Raw genomic sequence first — 16736 nt, 5'->3', positions numbered from 1 at the left:
TATGCTTAAACTGGAGGTCTGGGACAAAGACGAGTTTACTTCTGATGACAAACTGGGAGCCTGCATGTTGCCAATGCTGCCAAATGGGCAAGATTATAACACCGTTGAGTGCAAAATTAACCATGGAGGCGTGGTCAACGCATTCTACAAGTGTTTATAAACGTTGCCTGCTCTTGAAAATTAAAGAGATGGGTTTGAGGAGACAAAAGTACGATATCTCTTTGAAATGTTTGGTGTTAAAAAAAACAAAACAACAACAAATCTAATGGAGTACAGATGATTCTTTCCCCACAATATTGTTTGTATAATATTGTTTCTTTTAAAATGGATATTATGAAACTATATTTTCAAATGCCACAGTGCACACAATACTGTCTACCTGTGATCTCTTGGTCACTAAACAGTGACAAATTAACACAATTCATTAATATCAACTGTGAAATTATAAATTGTGTTTAAAAGCGCTGATTTCCTGTACTGTTGGCTGTTTTGAAACTTCTGCAGCTGTGCATCTTTTCTGTACAACTACAATACATTCTCATTGAAAGAGAATTCAGTTTGAAATGGAAAAGTGAATAAATAAAGTCATGTGAAAAAAACATTTGTTTTCAATTCATGTTTGTTGTTTTTTTGTAGTGCATTTATAAAAGGAATAAAATACAATAGGAAAAAAAAAAAAACATTTGAACCCTTTATACCAGTAAACTGTCACATATACCTCTTTGCTCTTCTTACATAAAATGCAATAATGAATAATTGGATAGTTTGGGAGAAATATGGCATTTTCACACCTCTCAGAACTCATCATTAAATCAAAGAAATAAACCACAGCCCAAGACTTGAACCAGAAAAAAGACCCCTGGTGGGTTTTCTCTCTGCAGTGAACACATCCGTTCTCTGGAGCACATGGTTATGATTCCACTAACCATGCTGGCATAGCTCCTCAGGGAGGGAGCTAAAAAACCTCAAACCTAGTCAAGAATGAGTGGCATTGCCACTTTCAAAAGGGGTCACTTAAACTCTCAATTCAAGACGTGAATGAAAATAGGGTTTAGGACTTGGGCCATATTTGATATTTCAAACTTTCCTGAAATCTCACTGAGATATAAACTATATGACAGTTTATCACTGGTCACCAGCTGTTTACAATCCTGTTATTTATCCCGCCACCATGAGGTGGCGTGGTACCAGTAGACAGAGCTCTAGTGGTGTGCGCCGTGTACTACAATTAGTTTAATTGAAAAAGATGTGCCTGTATTTATGACGATATTGAAAAACATACCTTCAGGATTTCTTAATACGCTGTTATACTGTGATACTGCCCAATCCTAAAACCAACGTATTTCAGAATGTGATTTTTTAGCTTTCATACTGACAAAGTTTTCAATTAGCCTATATACTTTAACATGATATTCCTTAAAAACTAAGTTATGGCTTTTGGTTTTGTGTACTATCCCAAGATTTTCAGTGGCAACACTGCTTATGCGACAAATAGGTTATGGAATGTCATGTAATATTTGCAGATGTATCAGATATTACATGGCAGAAAAGAGATTTGGCATGATTTCACTGCACAACAATCTTGAAATGGAAATTAACATAACGAAATTAACCAACAAAATACTACAACGACCCTGTGGAATAATCACAGTATGCTAAAAGATTCGACATCAGGAGATTATGCAATAACTGTGACAGGATTAACTGTGTGGCTCAACATGTTTGCAGCATTTACTGGCACCTGAAAAGACCAGCCACCACATTCGACATGTGTAATATTATCTAACTTATGTATATGTGACAGTTAACTAGTATGAAGCCAGAATTTTTTTTCTTTTCTTTTTTGCTGTAAAGCAAGTCATTCATTTTATGGATGCTCTGATGAACATGAATTCATTTTTTTTCATTGGACTCGTTCAATTTTTCATTTTAAACTGAATTCTATCTTTCAATGAGAAGTTAAACTTTTAGACACAGAAGAACTGCTGTTTCTAAAAAGCCAAAAGTACAGACAAAAACTGATTTTCCTTACACAATTTTCAGCTGTACACAGGTAGACAATATTTGCTGTTCTGCACACTGAAACATTTGGAATAATGTTTCAGAACATCAAACATCCATTTTGAAACAAACAAAAAGACAATATTGTGGAAAAAGAATAATCTTTATTCCATGTCATGCCCATAAGTAATTACTTTTTTTTTAAACTTTTTTTTTCATTTCGTGAAGGAAGTTTCTTTCTTTTCTGTAGTTGGACTCTTATTTCAAGTGCAGGTTACATTACTTGCACTTGTAATGGAGGGTGACAAGACCTTTTTTATTCGCCATTTTGCACTCAACCTTCCTGTAGTCAGCACCACTCGCATCGAGCTCCTGGACGCAGGTCCCCAGTTTGTCATCAGAGGAGAAGTGGTCTTCGTCCCACACCTCTATGGTCAACTTATTAGTGCTGATGGTAGGAAATTTGATCTTCTGATACCAAACTGGGTTTGCATTTGAATAAACGGTCATGGTGCGTTTCTTTTCAGAGCCAATTTGCACCTGTAGGATTCAAAGTGAAAAAATAAAAATTAAATTAAAATAAGCACAAAGTCAATGACTTTCAAACAAGTCAGGGAAAATGCCCACAGATCCAAATATAAGACCAGACTGTACTTTACAAAATTAGGAACAATACAGGTAAAAATTATAACATTTTTGTTAAATCATGTCTTTAATAAGGTTTTGTACAGTAAAGGACCTTTCTTACTGAATTTTGTTTTTTTGGAGTCCACACAATTTACATTACAGGAAATGTCATTAAACATAACTTTTATTGTATGTAAATGAATGGTTTTCCACAGTCCATAGAAGTGCAGTTTTATGAACCATGATTGAAGGTGGTATTTCTTTTTAAAATCAATGACATTTATGGATACATTTTAGGCATGAATGACTTTGTTTGCTGTCAGGGGCCGCTTAATATGTTGGATTATTTTTCTAAAATATTTATCATTCATTTTCAATGTTGGTTTTGTAAGGCCCATATATTGACCAAAATCATTGCTAATATGACAAACATGTTGAAGTTATAGCATAAATAAAAGTAGCACACTGCTCAGAAAAACAGCACTGCAAATGTTATATTTGGTTAGATTTTGATAGAAATAGCCAACAACTCACCGTAACATAGGGATCTGGGACAACCCCATCTCCTGCTAGACCACTGCCATCGATCACATAGATATTGACTCTTTTCCCGACGCATGACTCAGCCTCGGCCTGGAATGGTATGATCAGCAACAGGCAAGCAAACACGGCAAGCTTCATCTTCAGTTGTGTCTTCACCCTGAGAGAGAAGGACAGAGAGCGAGATACCGAGAGACAAAGGAGCAGCTCCTGGTTGAAAAGTCCAAAAAGCTGGACAATTTTATAGAGCAGTACAGAGACTGAGGGAGGGGTTTCACCCAGGTGAGTGTCATGCCCATTTGCTTGCTCATGTGCCGGTACCTGTGTGTGTGTGTGTGGGCTCGTGCGTTTGTGTACATTTGCCTAACCACATGTGTCATCCTTTTTGGTCATAGAGAACAGGAAAAACTTCATTAGATCTTCATGTGAATGGACAGTTCAACTCTGCGAAGTGGAGAGAGAACTTGCAGGCACTCCCCTTATTCACATGTTGGCATGTGTATCCATGTGTGTGTGTGTGTGTGTGTGTGTGTGTGTGTGTGTGTGTGCGCGTGTGCATGTGTGTATGTGAATGGGGTTGGGGGGCTGTTTAATGACTTGGTTTGCCAGTGGCGGTAGCTGCAGGTGGTTTCTGATGCTAATGTTAGATCAACATGCTCTTCACTGGTAGAAGTCACGAACGTTCACTTTCTGCCCCTGGCCTGCAATTACTAATGCAGGATTTGACTTTTGAAGCTTTGCTGTATCATCTCCTGGCTGGTCATGGTCTCTTTGTTGGCCTTTTGGCAGCAGGCCAAGATTTAAAAGCAGGCAGGCAAACAGCCTCCTGGGTAGCCTAGTGCCCCCAGTTCCCTGAGTAATACAGAATATTTAGGGCCATTGTAAATCACCCAGAGAACGCGATATGGAAAGGGCAGAAAAAAGTACTGTGAAACTTGTGAAAAGTGCCACTATGCAAGAACAAGGTATACAGAAGAGTAAAAAGTTGAAGTACATCACTGGTCTAAGGAGCTAGAGATGGTTATGCAGTTCAAATAATAAAATAAGAATTTCAATTATGCAATAAATGTTACAACGAAGAGTTGATGAAACGGACTCTCTAAACATGCTGGCCCTATTTTCACTCATTTTAGGTATAACAAAAAATAATGCTCGTGAAAATCTCAGTCATCGAGGTCATGGTAATTCTAGCCACTAAATGGTAGGCAACTTGACTTATTTGAGTTTATTGAAGACGTTTCACCTCTAATCCAGGAGGCTTCTTCAGTTCTAATTGACAGGTGGGGAGTCTCATGCTCAGGGTCTAAAACCTGTGGCTCCTCACCAGTCGGTTCAAACTGAAGAAGCCTATAGATGAGAGGTGAGACATCTTCAACAATCTCAAGCAAGTCCAGTTGCCTACCATTTAGCACGTGGAAAAAGAGATGATGATAATTAGGAGTGTCACGATCCATCGATCTGGATTGATATATCGATTTAATGTGCAACAATCATGTATGGTCGATCCAAAGTGTAAACATTGATCCATATCATCCTATTTCGTATGCGTCTTTACTTTGAAATTCTGTGTCACCATCACGCAGCATCAGACATATGATGGTAAGCAGCCAAGAAAGAGACGGTGATCAGAATGTTATTTAATCTGGAATAAATCATCAGTGTGGAAATGTTTTGTTTTCAGAGAAACTAGGTCTCAGACAGCTCATGACATATGTAAACAAAAGCCGTACTCAGGAAATATCACATCTTTGTCAGGGCATCTCACTTCACTAACTCCTAACAGTAACATTAGTCACTCATTTTCAAAAATGTTCGGCTGGAAAGACGCACGTGCAGACTGAAATTCTATAGTGCTGTTCTATCTGAAACTGTAGTGAATTAAACCAGCAGTGAGTAAGAGAAAGCATTAATAATAGTCTAAATGTAAATCGATTAAATTATGAGTAGCTGAAAAGTCTGCCAGTCGTAGAGCTAATTCATGCCATCTAAAATGCCACAAGCTTATGCTAATTATGTTAGCATGTTGTATATGTGGGGGAAACGTGATTCACAAAAGGAAGTTGTTTTGTTTTTAAACCTCCACAGTTATTATTGAGATGTTTTTATAGGTCCGCACACTTCAGCTCCACCTTGCAGCTTTTTTATGGTGATACTCACAAAAGTAGTGATGTTTCAAGCTACAGTCTCTTCTTCAGACGGTGAACAGCTGCAAGGGGAGCTGAAGTGTGCGGACCTTCCTCTTTTCTTTGTACATATTTTTTTCCATTAAGTGTTTTCTGATAGAATGAACCAGTTTTAATTATTTACAGTCATTTAGATGTTATTTTTATCTTTTTGGGCCAAAAAAAGGGGTGGGGGTAGGGGGGATGCTTCCTCTGTAACCGACTGTGTTAAATGAGCATATAATATCGCCTCATATCTATCGCAGTCCCTTAACTGAAATCAAATTGAGATACTATCAAGGCAGACTTTATGATATTGGCAAATATCAAATCAATATAACATCATACTGTGATGAAACTAATAACTTGCATCCCTCATGATAATCAAGCTAAAAAGACATTTATTCATTTCTTATCCTCTCTGTGTCATCATTTATTACCCTGCCCCATTATATAAATGTATTTCTTTACTTAAATGGAGGAAAAAACACAAGTGTGGCTCTTTCAATGTCCAGCAGAGTGCCTCACACTGTGAGCACTCAACAACTAAAGGCAGAAGCAGCAGGGTTGTGTAACAATTGTATTACACAGGTACTTCTAAGTATGAATGCACACTGAATCAGTCGTTGCCAAGTATCAACATCTGACAGCGCAAAGCATTTCATGCCTGGAATAGGTACTCCAAAAACCACAAATTCAGAAACAGATATAGTTTTCTTTATTTGATTTGATTAATTCAGTTTTCATTTCAAACTAAATGCTATCTTTTCATGAGAAGTTAAACTCATAATTGTTCTACCACCAAACATTTCAGTGAGAGGATGTATTTTCTTCAGTTACAGTTGGACTCCAGACCAGGTTACATTACAAACACTTGTAGAAGAGGTTGACAAAACTCCTATCGCTGTTGAATTTGCACTCAATCTTCTGAAACTCTTGACTGTTTTTAACCATCGGCTTTGTGCAGGTTCCCTCTTTGTCATCAGAAGTGATGTAGTCCTTGTCCCAGACCTCTATTGTCATCATGTTGTTGCTGGCATTGGGAAACTCTAACTTCTCCCACCAGGATGGGTCGTCATTTGAATAAATGACTTTGGTTTGTTTCTTGTCAGCGCCAATTTTAACCTGTTAGATCCAATTGGGAAATAAAAATAGAATTAAAATAATCACACAGACAATGACTTTCAAACAAGTCACGGAAAATGTCTACTGGTCAGTTAAAAAGACCTGACTGTGCTGAGTACAAAGAGAAAACAGCAGCTGTACAAACATTAACATATTGATCAATCATGTTTTTAAACTTTTTATTGAGTTAAGAGGTTAAGCATGCAATTTCACTGTATCCTGTCTCCTTTTATTTAGATTGCTGTACACACAAAACAGTAAGTGTTACTTTTGATGTACATTTTGAGGTACATGAATGGATTTCTAAAATCTAAATCCAGATAAATGCAATGTTTTATGCCATCACATAAAGAAAAGTAGCACACTGGACAGTGATAATCAAAGTAATAATTAGTTAATAAAAAAGCATTACGCAAGTTATATTTGGTTTTATTTTGAGAAAATGGCCAACAACTCACCACAACATAAGGATCGGGGTCTAAAGGTCCATCCCCTGTGAGACCGTGGCCGTTTGCCACCCAGACTTCCACTTTTTTACCAACGCATGAGTCAGCCTCAGCCTGGAATGGTATAACCAGCAACAGAGAAGCAAACACAGCAAGCTTCATCTTTGATTGTGTCTTCACCCTGCGAGACAGAGAGATGGAGACAGACAGAAGAGCACCTCCTGGCTGAAATGCCCAACAAGCTGGACAATATTATAGAGCTCTACAAAGACAGAGGGAGGTGTTTCAGGTGACTGTCACGCCCATCTGTTTGTGCTTGTTTGTTTGTGTACGCATGTATTTGTGTGTATTTGTGTAACTCCACGTATCAGTGTGTGGTGTGTGTGTGTGTGTGTGTGTGTGTGTGTGTGTGTGTGTGTGTGTGTGATACTAATGTTACAGCAACAGAAACATCTCTATTACACTGGTACTACTGAGTACCAATTGACATTAAATTAATTGGTGCCAAACATCAGTGCTTGAGAGCACATTTGGGTGAGAGAGAGCGTGCTGCGCTCAGTCTTTGATGTGGCCACTGGACGCATCACAGCTTCTCTAGACTATGGAGGACGAGGCAAAAGCAGGGTTGCAGCCTAAAGACGATGTAGCAATGCCAGATGGAAAAACTTAACACTGTTTATCTGCACACACTTCAGCAATACAGTGACACAGACCAGTTTGAAAAGCGGCAATCTTCAAACCATCAACTTGTATGGCTGAAAAGTACGTTGATAATGATCAAAGAAGGATTTTAGAAGTAATTATAGGCCATACTTAACCTATACTAGCAACTTGTCATACATTATTTTATGTGAATAATTTATAAACATTAGAATAACTTTATAGCATTTAGGGCCCTCCTTCACTTTAGGACCACGGCAGTTGCCTTTTTGTGTGCAAGCTTAATGTTGTTTGGGTCTTTTGTTTGAAAAATTCAAATTGCTCTTTGTTTTACCTCAGGGCATATTCACAGCAAACATAAGGAATTACATGGTGGTGGGGTGGAAAAAAACCCACTTTTTTTACCATACAGGTGCATATTTGTCTTGTGCAGTAACGTCAATATCTACAAAGTTAATATCTAATACTATTTAGGCCAATGGAACTTTATAATTCTTTACAATGCAACTCAAACTTTTCTCCTCTCTTGTACTATAACCATTCAAAAAATGCAACAAGACTAAAAATGATATTACAATTCCCACACTGGAGGTTGGACTTGGGGAGATGGTGGATGTGAGATATGTGAGTGATATACAGGGAAAGAAAACGGAAAGAGGCATTAAGAGGGAAAAAGAGAGCCCGACTGATTGACATTCTGTCTGCTCCGTGTTTCAGAGAGTGAGGAGCGGAATCGATTGTCTTGCTTGGCTAGTCATGACAAAAACTCATCCGCTCTCTTCGTCTCGTTCGCTCCTTCCATCCGTCTTAAACAGATCTTCACAATCACACACTTTCCTGCATTTATGTTTTTGTTTTACAGGGACAAACTTTTATTTTATATATCTTCTTCCTCCATTTTCTTCCCAACTTTGTTTTCCCAATGGTGCATGATATGCCTGGGTATCTTTTAAAAAACAATGATATCAGTACCAATACCAGTGACATTAGAGTGATATCAATACCAACAGAGTATAAAATATATATATTAATAAAATATCACCAGACACCACAGGCTTGTCTTTTAAGCATACTTTTAAATGTTGATGGCATCTTGGCACACTGAATTGTCAACTCCGTAAATACACTGCTCTTGAATTTAATAACCCCCAGTCAGTATGGGCTGTAGCTGCTGCGTTCGTGAGCATATCAATTGTTGCAATAAATCGAAGAATGCTTACAGCGATTGGCTGCAAGCAAAACATACAGAAAGTAATTTTTTACCCTTGATGCATGTAAGAACAGAATCGAATGCACGTATTGTTTGACTGGAGAAGTTCTGACACCACTTCGTACTGGATTGTTTCGGTCCATATCTTTTTCTTCTCCTTCTATTTCTTTTTATGTGCAGGGATATGTTGTTAAGATTTTACTTTATGTACATTCAGTCCTTATGAATTTAGTGTATATTAATATGTACTCCAAAATTTAATTAAGAGTATAAATAATGTTAATGCATAATATGTATGAGATCAAAAGATTGTTATGCTTTTCTGATTTTAGTATCAATTGTTTGTTTTGTCTGTAAGTGTCTAATCTGCTGTGACTTATTTTATTTTTTTGTGGACCCCAAGACGAGTAGCTGATGTTAGGTTTCAGCTTATGGGGATCCTCATAAAATCATAAATAATATTGAGTACCAATATGCAGCTCTAGTACAAGTAGTAGATAGTGCCCACTTAGGTTGTCTGGTAAAATTATATTTTTCTACAGCATTATGAAAATGACAAAATAGTAAATTAAAAAGCATTTGTGAAAGAAAAAAAACCCTCAACCTGCCATTAAAAAAAAAAAGGATACCTTGTTCAGTGGAGCAAGTGGAAAAAAAGGTAAGTTCAAAGGTACTTCTGGGTATGGGTTGCCCTTTAGATATGTACAAAGTTTACATTTGTAACTACATCAATTTGCTTTGTGTAACTTTTTGTTTTGTAAACGATGACATTATTTGGAATTCAAATAGTTGTTTGCGTCAGCTGTTGTCACAGTGACATCAGCGTGAGGAAAAACACTGTGGAGGAAAAATAAGCTCCAGTCAACAATGACAATAACAATGCTGTTACCAGAGCAGATGGAGATCTCACCGAAACCGTTAATTGTAAGATTTAGCTTATCAATCTTAATGTTAATAATATCTATTTGAGCACAATCTATGTGAATGGAATTGAGTATAATAAAATAGAAGAAACTAGAATTTGTCAGAAAACTGATCAGGCAAACAAGAAAAAATCTGACCTCGACAAATCTTGAGGCTTCATCACAAAGCTGATCACAACAACTCTGGACACTGGGCTTTACTTCTCTTCAAAGCGGGCCTTATGCACTCGCCTTATGGCTGTTAAGTCCACCATCTATACAGTAAATGACTGTAAATTAACACAGATACTCCGAGAGAAGAGATAAGGACAGAGTTGTAAAGCAGAAGGAGAGGGGGGCAGAGGGTAAGTGAGGCGACGGATAGAGAAAGGGACTGTGCCTAGAGTAAGTGAGAACAGTGAGTATGTGTGAGAGCAAGGTGGATAAACTGACAGGGAGCAGAAGGAGGGAGAGCGAAGTGTCCCCTCAACAGCCATCTAACCCCTGGCCTTGGTAACGAGCTGCTGAGTGTCTAAACGTCATTCGGCTAACGAGTTATGGCCCCGTTGACACTAAATGGCAGTCAATGGACAGATAGATGGCCCACTGGGAATGGATGAAGTCAATGGGCAGTGAGAAAGTGAGGTCCATATTGCATTAATGGGAGCAATACAATATACTAAATGGTATTTAGCAGACACTTTTATCCAAAATGACTTGAAGTACCTCATTGAGTGCTTTTATTTTTAGAAAGGGTGGCCCCCGTGAAAATAGGGGTCCCTTGTGCTTAAAGCCTCTGAGACTTGGAGTACTTACCAAGATTCAGTGGTTAGATGCAATGACTTAGTCACAGTCTGTGGTCAAGTATCCTCTGAGCTCTGAAAAACACCATTGACAAAAAACACATTTTCAACAGAATGTTCTTTTAACACACATTTAAGGTGCAGTATTAGAACTTAAACTGAACTGAAGTGATATGAAAAGCTGGCAAATACAAATACTTTAAGGTAATGATTCTTACACTTACAGTAAAGGGCTCTGTATGTTACACTACGCAGTATTTTAGCTGATTTTCTTGCTACATTCACCTTGATATAGTCAGGGTTCTGTGCCCTGAATGTTACCTGAATGTTTCACTGTTGGACCACAGATATCTACTCTGCACTACTTTCTAATGGGGCAAAAGCAACAGAGCCGGCTAATGGTTTCTCAGAGCATTTTATAGTGCCTTGCCTCGTCCTCAATAAACAAAGAAAATTAGTGCAAATATCAGAATAAGGTTTTCCGTTTTTTTATTCTGTCCTTCCTGGGAGGTATTCATAGCAAGGAATACTTGTAGCAAGTATAAATTTAAAAAAGAGCTATAGAGAGAAGTTAGAGTTTGCTTACCTTCTCATCTTCGCAAAGGTGGCCAATCATGGCGTGAAGTAGGTGTCAATGTCGGATGTCAGTAGGTTTGAGAAAGGGCAAGAAATTGTCGCACACAGAGACCGTCCAAAATTGCAACTTTGGAAATGTTTGCGAGGAGAGCGTCCAAAGCTGATCGATAACACGACAAACAGTTCTGATTAGGCCTGAAACGATTCCTCAAAGAATTGGAATAAATCAGTTACTTAAAATCAATAAAACAAACTCATTGCATTGAAGCTTTGTTTAACCCATATACAGCTCTGTGTTTCACATGTGATTATTACTGTAGCACAATGCGCCTTTGATGGCGCTGATAGCAAAACAGAGCAAGAGAGAGCAAATAGTAAGGGGTGAAAAGAAGAGACAGCCAGAGGAAAACAACAGAAGTGTCGAAAGTTTGGGATCATTTCAAGCTGAAAGAAAGCAGAACTGTGTACATTGTGTAATTGGTAAAGCAGCCTACTACAACAGCACAATGCTAATGTTTTAGCACCTCAACAGAAAGCATCCAGTCATTTAAGTGGACCTGATACAAGGTCATGTTAACGTGAACACTTGTTCCTACATATTCACTCATTTTATTCACTCAAATGCCACAAAACCGATATGCCTCAGCTGTAGTTAAAAGATGTAACTCTGAAAGTTAAGTTGCACAGCTTAAAGGCAATGTAATATTATTATTAATTATCTATTATTAATAATAATACTATGCCTTCATTCTAAATTTCCATGTATACATTTTTTCTAAAGTAATTTAAAATAAATTTTATTGTTTTATGTATTTTATTTTTGCATTTCAGACAATGTTTTCTTAAAAACTAATATGGCATTTAAAGGCACCAAATGGGTTCAGTTTTGATGGATTATATTTTTGTATATAACTTAAATAATACTGCTATGGAAATTTCTAGAAGGAAATTAATCACTTGTTCATTTCAGGAGAACTGTTTTATTTTCTCTTTTGTATACTCACTTTTGCTTTTTAACAAAGCAACAGTATTTCTTACCTGGTAACTCGATGGAATTCATGGAATAACTCGTAGAATATTTGATTACAAAAATAATTGTAAGCTGCAGCCCTGCTTCTGACAGGAGTACCATCACATACAATATCCATTTATGTTTGTTTTTTAAAAATGTTTTGCAGCATACACAGCTAAAATGTCACGGTTAAAGTTTTAGGCATCAATGTTTAATTATTAGATTTTTTTCTTTCAATTGTTACAATGCACCACAATTTATAGTCTTTGTGGATCGATTTCTTTGAATATTAACAAGATGAACATATATATGTTCAATCAAGAAAAACCCTGGTCATGAGTTTTGTGATGACAGGAGTCATCACTAGAAGGTGACCTTTGTTGCAGCTGCTGTTTTGGATGCTCAGTGGTAGCATGGTGTGTGCAGTGTGCACTGATGTTTTGTGTTCCTTTGAACTGAATTCCCCACAGGACAATAAACAGCTTTGTAAACTGCAGTTTTTGTATGACATTCTGCCAATGACCATGGGATCAGGCTGATCTCATTTATTTTCTATAACCCAGACTAAATATGAGTCCAGCGGGAGAAAGATTTAAGGCCAAGGGAATTCAAAGCAATAGAGTTGAGGGGAGAAATCAGTGGTAAAGTGGTATCAGTGGTCTTAATACTGTGTCATGAAACTGCAGTCATACCGTCAGTCAATAAAGTGACTGTACAAAGATGAGAAAATGAGAAAAGTTACATGTTTTCTGTTTGACCAAAAAAAAAAAAAAAGACTGAAGTAATGAACACACACACACACACACACACACACACACACACACACACACACACACACACACACACACACACACACACCCCAAAAAAAACGCCTTGGATTAATACCTAGTGGTTGTATGCCTCTATGAACCACACAAGTTACAGTGAACATGCATGTCTGTCCAGATCAAATCCATGACAGGTGATGATGCTTCACAAATGGATGTTGCGCCAAAGAAGCTACAGATTCTAAAATGCGGATGCTTCACTTACATCTTCAACCCGTCAGCATCAAAGATCTGTACAATCAGCTCAGTTTCAAGGTTGACACCCAAGATTGGTGTCACCATTTCAGTATCAGACCAAATGTCTGCCCTTCTGTACCTGAGTTATGGTGTTTACTAACAGCCAGAAAAGTGTTTTCGGGAACATGATGATGTCAAAGTAAAAGTGAAAGAAAGTTTGAAGAAATATCCTCAAGGTGTTCTTGAATTACCATGTTCACAAGAAAAGGACAAACAAGGTCACAGTGACCTTAACCTTTGAGCAACAATATCTTATCCTTAACTCCATGTTTGTGCCAAACTGAGGAAATTCTTTTAAGGCGTTTTTGAGTTACTGCCATCACAAGGATGAGATGGACACAAGGTCACAGAAATATTAAACTCTGATGCTAAAATTTAATCAGTTCATTGTTTTGTCTAAGTGGATGTTTGTGCCAAATCTGAAGAAATTCTCTTCAGGTGTTTTTGAGATATCACCTTTAAGAGAATGGGATGGAAAGCTTAATGGACAGACAGACAGAAAGGCCAACCTGTAAACTTAATAAAAACAAAGGCCTCACTTTGTCTTAGAAATATGCCTGGAAGTACAGATGGAGATTTAATACAATGAGTGGGCTGGCTGACTGCTTAAATGTTTGACTTAATAGTGACTTTATTCTTCATTTTTATTGAATTATATGAATAGTTTGACATTTTGGGAAAATCATGTATTTGCTGACGTATCCAGAGTTGGGTGAGAAACTCAAGATCACTGTCTGTGTATTTAACCTGTACTAATATTATTTCGGCCAATAGGGGGTGGTGCAACAGGCTATGAACACATGTTAGCATGAACATGTTAGCGATCTGGATTCACACATCCAGCAACCACTGAGCAGGATTAGGTGGCCTAATTGCAAAAACAGAAACAACCTTATTTTGCTCCGGGATAAAAGACTCCAAGAGCTATCACAGCAGGAGGCCAAAGACTTCAGTATCAGACGTAAGTGAATAATAGAGAGTAATGCCGGCCAATGACAGAAGCTGTTAATTGCTGTGATCTTTGATAGGGCACTTAAGAAAAACCACAGCACATGACAAAACTGTTTCCTTCTATGAGCCAGGTTCAGATTTCTTTGGATATCAGTATAGTTTATGAAAATCAACAACTCAGCGTAGTTAGGGAGAACGAACAATATCTTGAATGCTGTTAAAGAAGGTAGCAAAACTCTTAAGCATCAAGTCTGATTTAGTTCACTGACAAAATGACCATAGTACAGAAGGACCCTCTGTTCTTCCATTTTAGCCCTTTTAATCTCTTTTCTACACTAAATGACCACACTTTGTCTTAGGGTAGGGCAGTGCCCAGTGAGGCGGCATACCCAAGCCGCAAATCACCAGCCTTCTGCCTTATAGTAGCAAAACTGTCAGGACTGAGGACAAAGACATAAGGACATGTGTGTGTTTGGAGGGGTGAGCAACAGAGAGAGGGGAGGGCAAGGTGGATTATTGCATGCCATGTTGCTGTAAATCAAAACTTACGGAACTCGGGACGCTGCTTTGTCACTTGTAGATCCATCTGGTGGAAACCCCTGATATTTATATACCTGCAAATATAAAAAGAGAAAAAAATATGCCGGTCAGCCCAGCAAATATTGATCAATGACTGTGACAGTGGCAAATCTTCACGATGGTGGCGACAAAGTTAAAAAAGCTACCACTTGGCACATCTAGCAGCCTAAATTCCATCTGTTAGATAAATAATTACAGTAACTTTAGACGATGCCACTGTCCACCATCCCAACCCTCCTTTGTCTGCCTTTAATGTGCCACTTACTCACCACTAGTGTTACTCCTGAAGCCCTTTAATCAGAAAATCCCACTTGTTGAGAGTCATGGCTTTTTACATGACCATGCTGTAGCTGTAAGAATCTACTGTTGTTCACACAAATCAGCATGGAACTTCAGTTGTGGTGTTAATATGTCTTGAACAGTCAAACTTTCTAAACAGACTGAGATTTTCAATCTTTTTTCAATCCTACTGTGGTGTCAACTTGTCTTCCCAGTTCCACTTTTCCTTTTTCTCAAACTCCCCTTTGTGCTCTACTGTTTCCACTTTTTCTATCCTCACCACCTCAACAACCTCTTCCTGCTATGTCCTCTTCTCCTCTGTTGCCTTCGACTCGTCTCTGTCCTCATCCACTCCTTCCACCCACTTGCTTGCCAACTTCTTACCCTAGCTCTGATTGTGAGCCGCCTTCAGAGCCAAAGGCGGATCTAAAGGAATCAGAGATGTCAGGACGTGGCCGATCTTTTCGATGCCACAATACACAGAGGACATTGTGCAGCCATGCCAAAATCAATCTGACTTCCATTCATCACCTAACCCTGTCTGCACAGGGCTTTGGAGATGCCTTGCTGGTCTAAGTCGTCTGTCTGAAGGTCTCGATGTTTGTCTGTTACAGTTTGTCTTAAAGTATTGACATCATTCTCACTGTACCAAGCTGCCATTGACTTTAACCTCTAATGTTAATTCTGAGTATTAGCTTAAAGGAATACTCCACAGAATATCCAATACATTGGTGAATAAGCTTCTTCTGGCAGAGCTTCAGTCAGGAGGTGACAGTGAAGAAGTTGATTATGCAGCTTTTATCTATACCACACTTAATCGTAATTCTAATATTGATCTAAAACCTACATCCATATTCTAAAGTAAATACCTTGAGAAAGTCATGTCTGGCCAAAATGTCACTCCAGAAGGTCCAGCATGTAGGAATTAAGGTGGATATATGGCAGAAATTGAATATAATATCATACATGTATTTTCTCAAGTGCATTATCACCTGAAATTAAAATTTGTGTTTTTATTTCCCTAGAATTAATTAGCCTTTTACACAGCATGTACTCATCTAACAAGACCACCATGTTAAACTACAATATTTCAACAGAAGTCAAGGATGGAAAAAATCAAACACAGGCTCTAGATAGGTCCATTTGCATTTTGCTGAAATTACTCGGTCTGTTTGATTGGTCAGAAAAAAAAAGACTTCTGCGAATAATTTGGCTCTCAGTAAAAACCTCCTAAACCTCTTGGAGTCAGACACCATTGAGGCCACTGTATTTAGAGCAGCCATTGACCCTAGCTTCAAGCAATGAAACTTGTTGTCCACTGAGGGAAAGGAACAGGTCAGAGGAAATGCAGACAGCTGATCACAGGTGGAAATTGTAGTAAAGCGCTTGCTCACTACCCAGACTTCCAGTTATTAATAACTTACAGAAAAAATTGTGCGCAATAGTCCACGTTCCACCGTCTCCTACTAACACTGGAATTAATGAATATGATTTATTTGTATTTCCCCATCGCAGCTTTGAATATTCACAGTTAATTATCACTGAACTGAACCCCAAAAATGGTAATCAGAGCAGCCCTTCCTGAAACTAATATGGGAGAATATGCCACATTTTTGTTGAACATGGAGATAAAGATAAGCTGAAAACACTAACACAATATAACTTTCAGAGGCATAGAGACGGGAGCAGGTGGGTTGCAGGCCATATAAAAACTTCATTTAAAAAGAAGAGAGACAGAAAACTAAAAGACTGAATGGGTGAGACAGGCAGAGAGTATAAGGAAAAGCGGCATTGAGAGC

General features: G+C 38.1%; 1 protein-coding gene across 1 annotated transcript in view; it reads right to left on the bottom strand.

Annotated features, from left to right (window-relative positions):
- Nucleotides 1-2280: 2280 nt before the first annotated feature.
- LOC121944703 (perforin-1-like) overlaps nucleotides 2281-16736 on the bottom strand; it is a 91692-nt gene continuing 77236 nt past the window's right edge. Inside the window, exons 2-4 of the mRNA XM_042488592.1 lie at nucleotides 14629-14693; nucleotides 3163-3328; nucleotides 2281-2541 (exon numbers count right to left, since the gene is read on the bottom strand). Of these exons, the coding sequence (XP_042344526.1) occupies nucleotides 2281-2541; nucleotides 3163-3328; nucleotides 14629-14693 (492 nt within the window). The remainder of the gene's footprint in view (nucleotides 2542-3162; nucleotides 3329-14628; nucleotides 14694-16736) is intronic.

This window comes from Plectropomus leopardus, chromosome 6 (assembly GCF_008729295.1).
Source record: "Plectropomus leopardus isolate mb chromosome 6, YSFRI_Pleo_2.0, whole genome shotgun sequence".
NCBI lineage: Eukaryota > Metazoa > Chordata > Actinopteri > Perciformes > Serranidae > Plectropomus > Plectropomus leopardus.
This window is presented reverse-complemented; position numbering and strand designations above follow the sequence as displayed.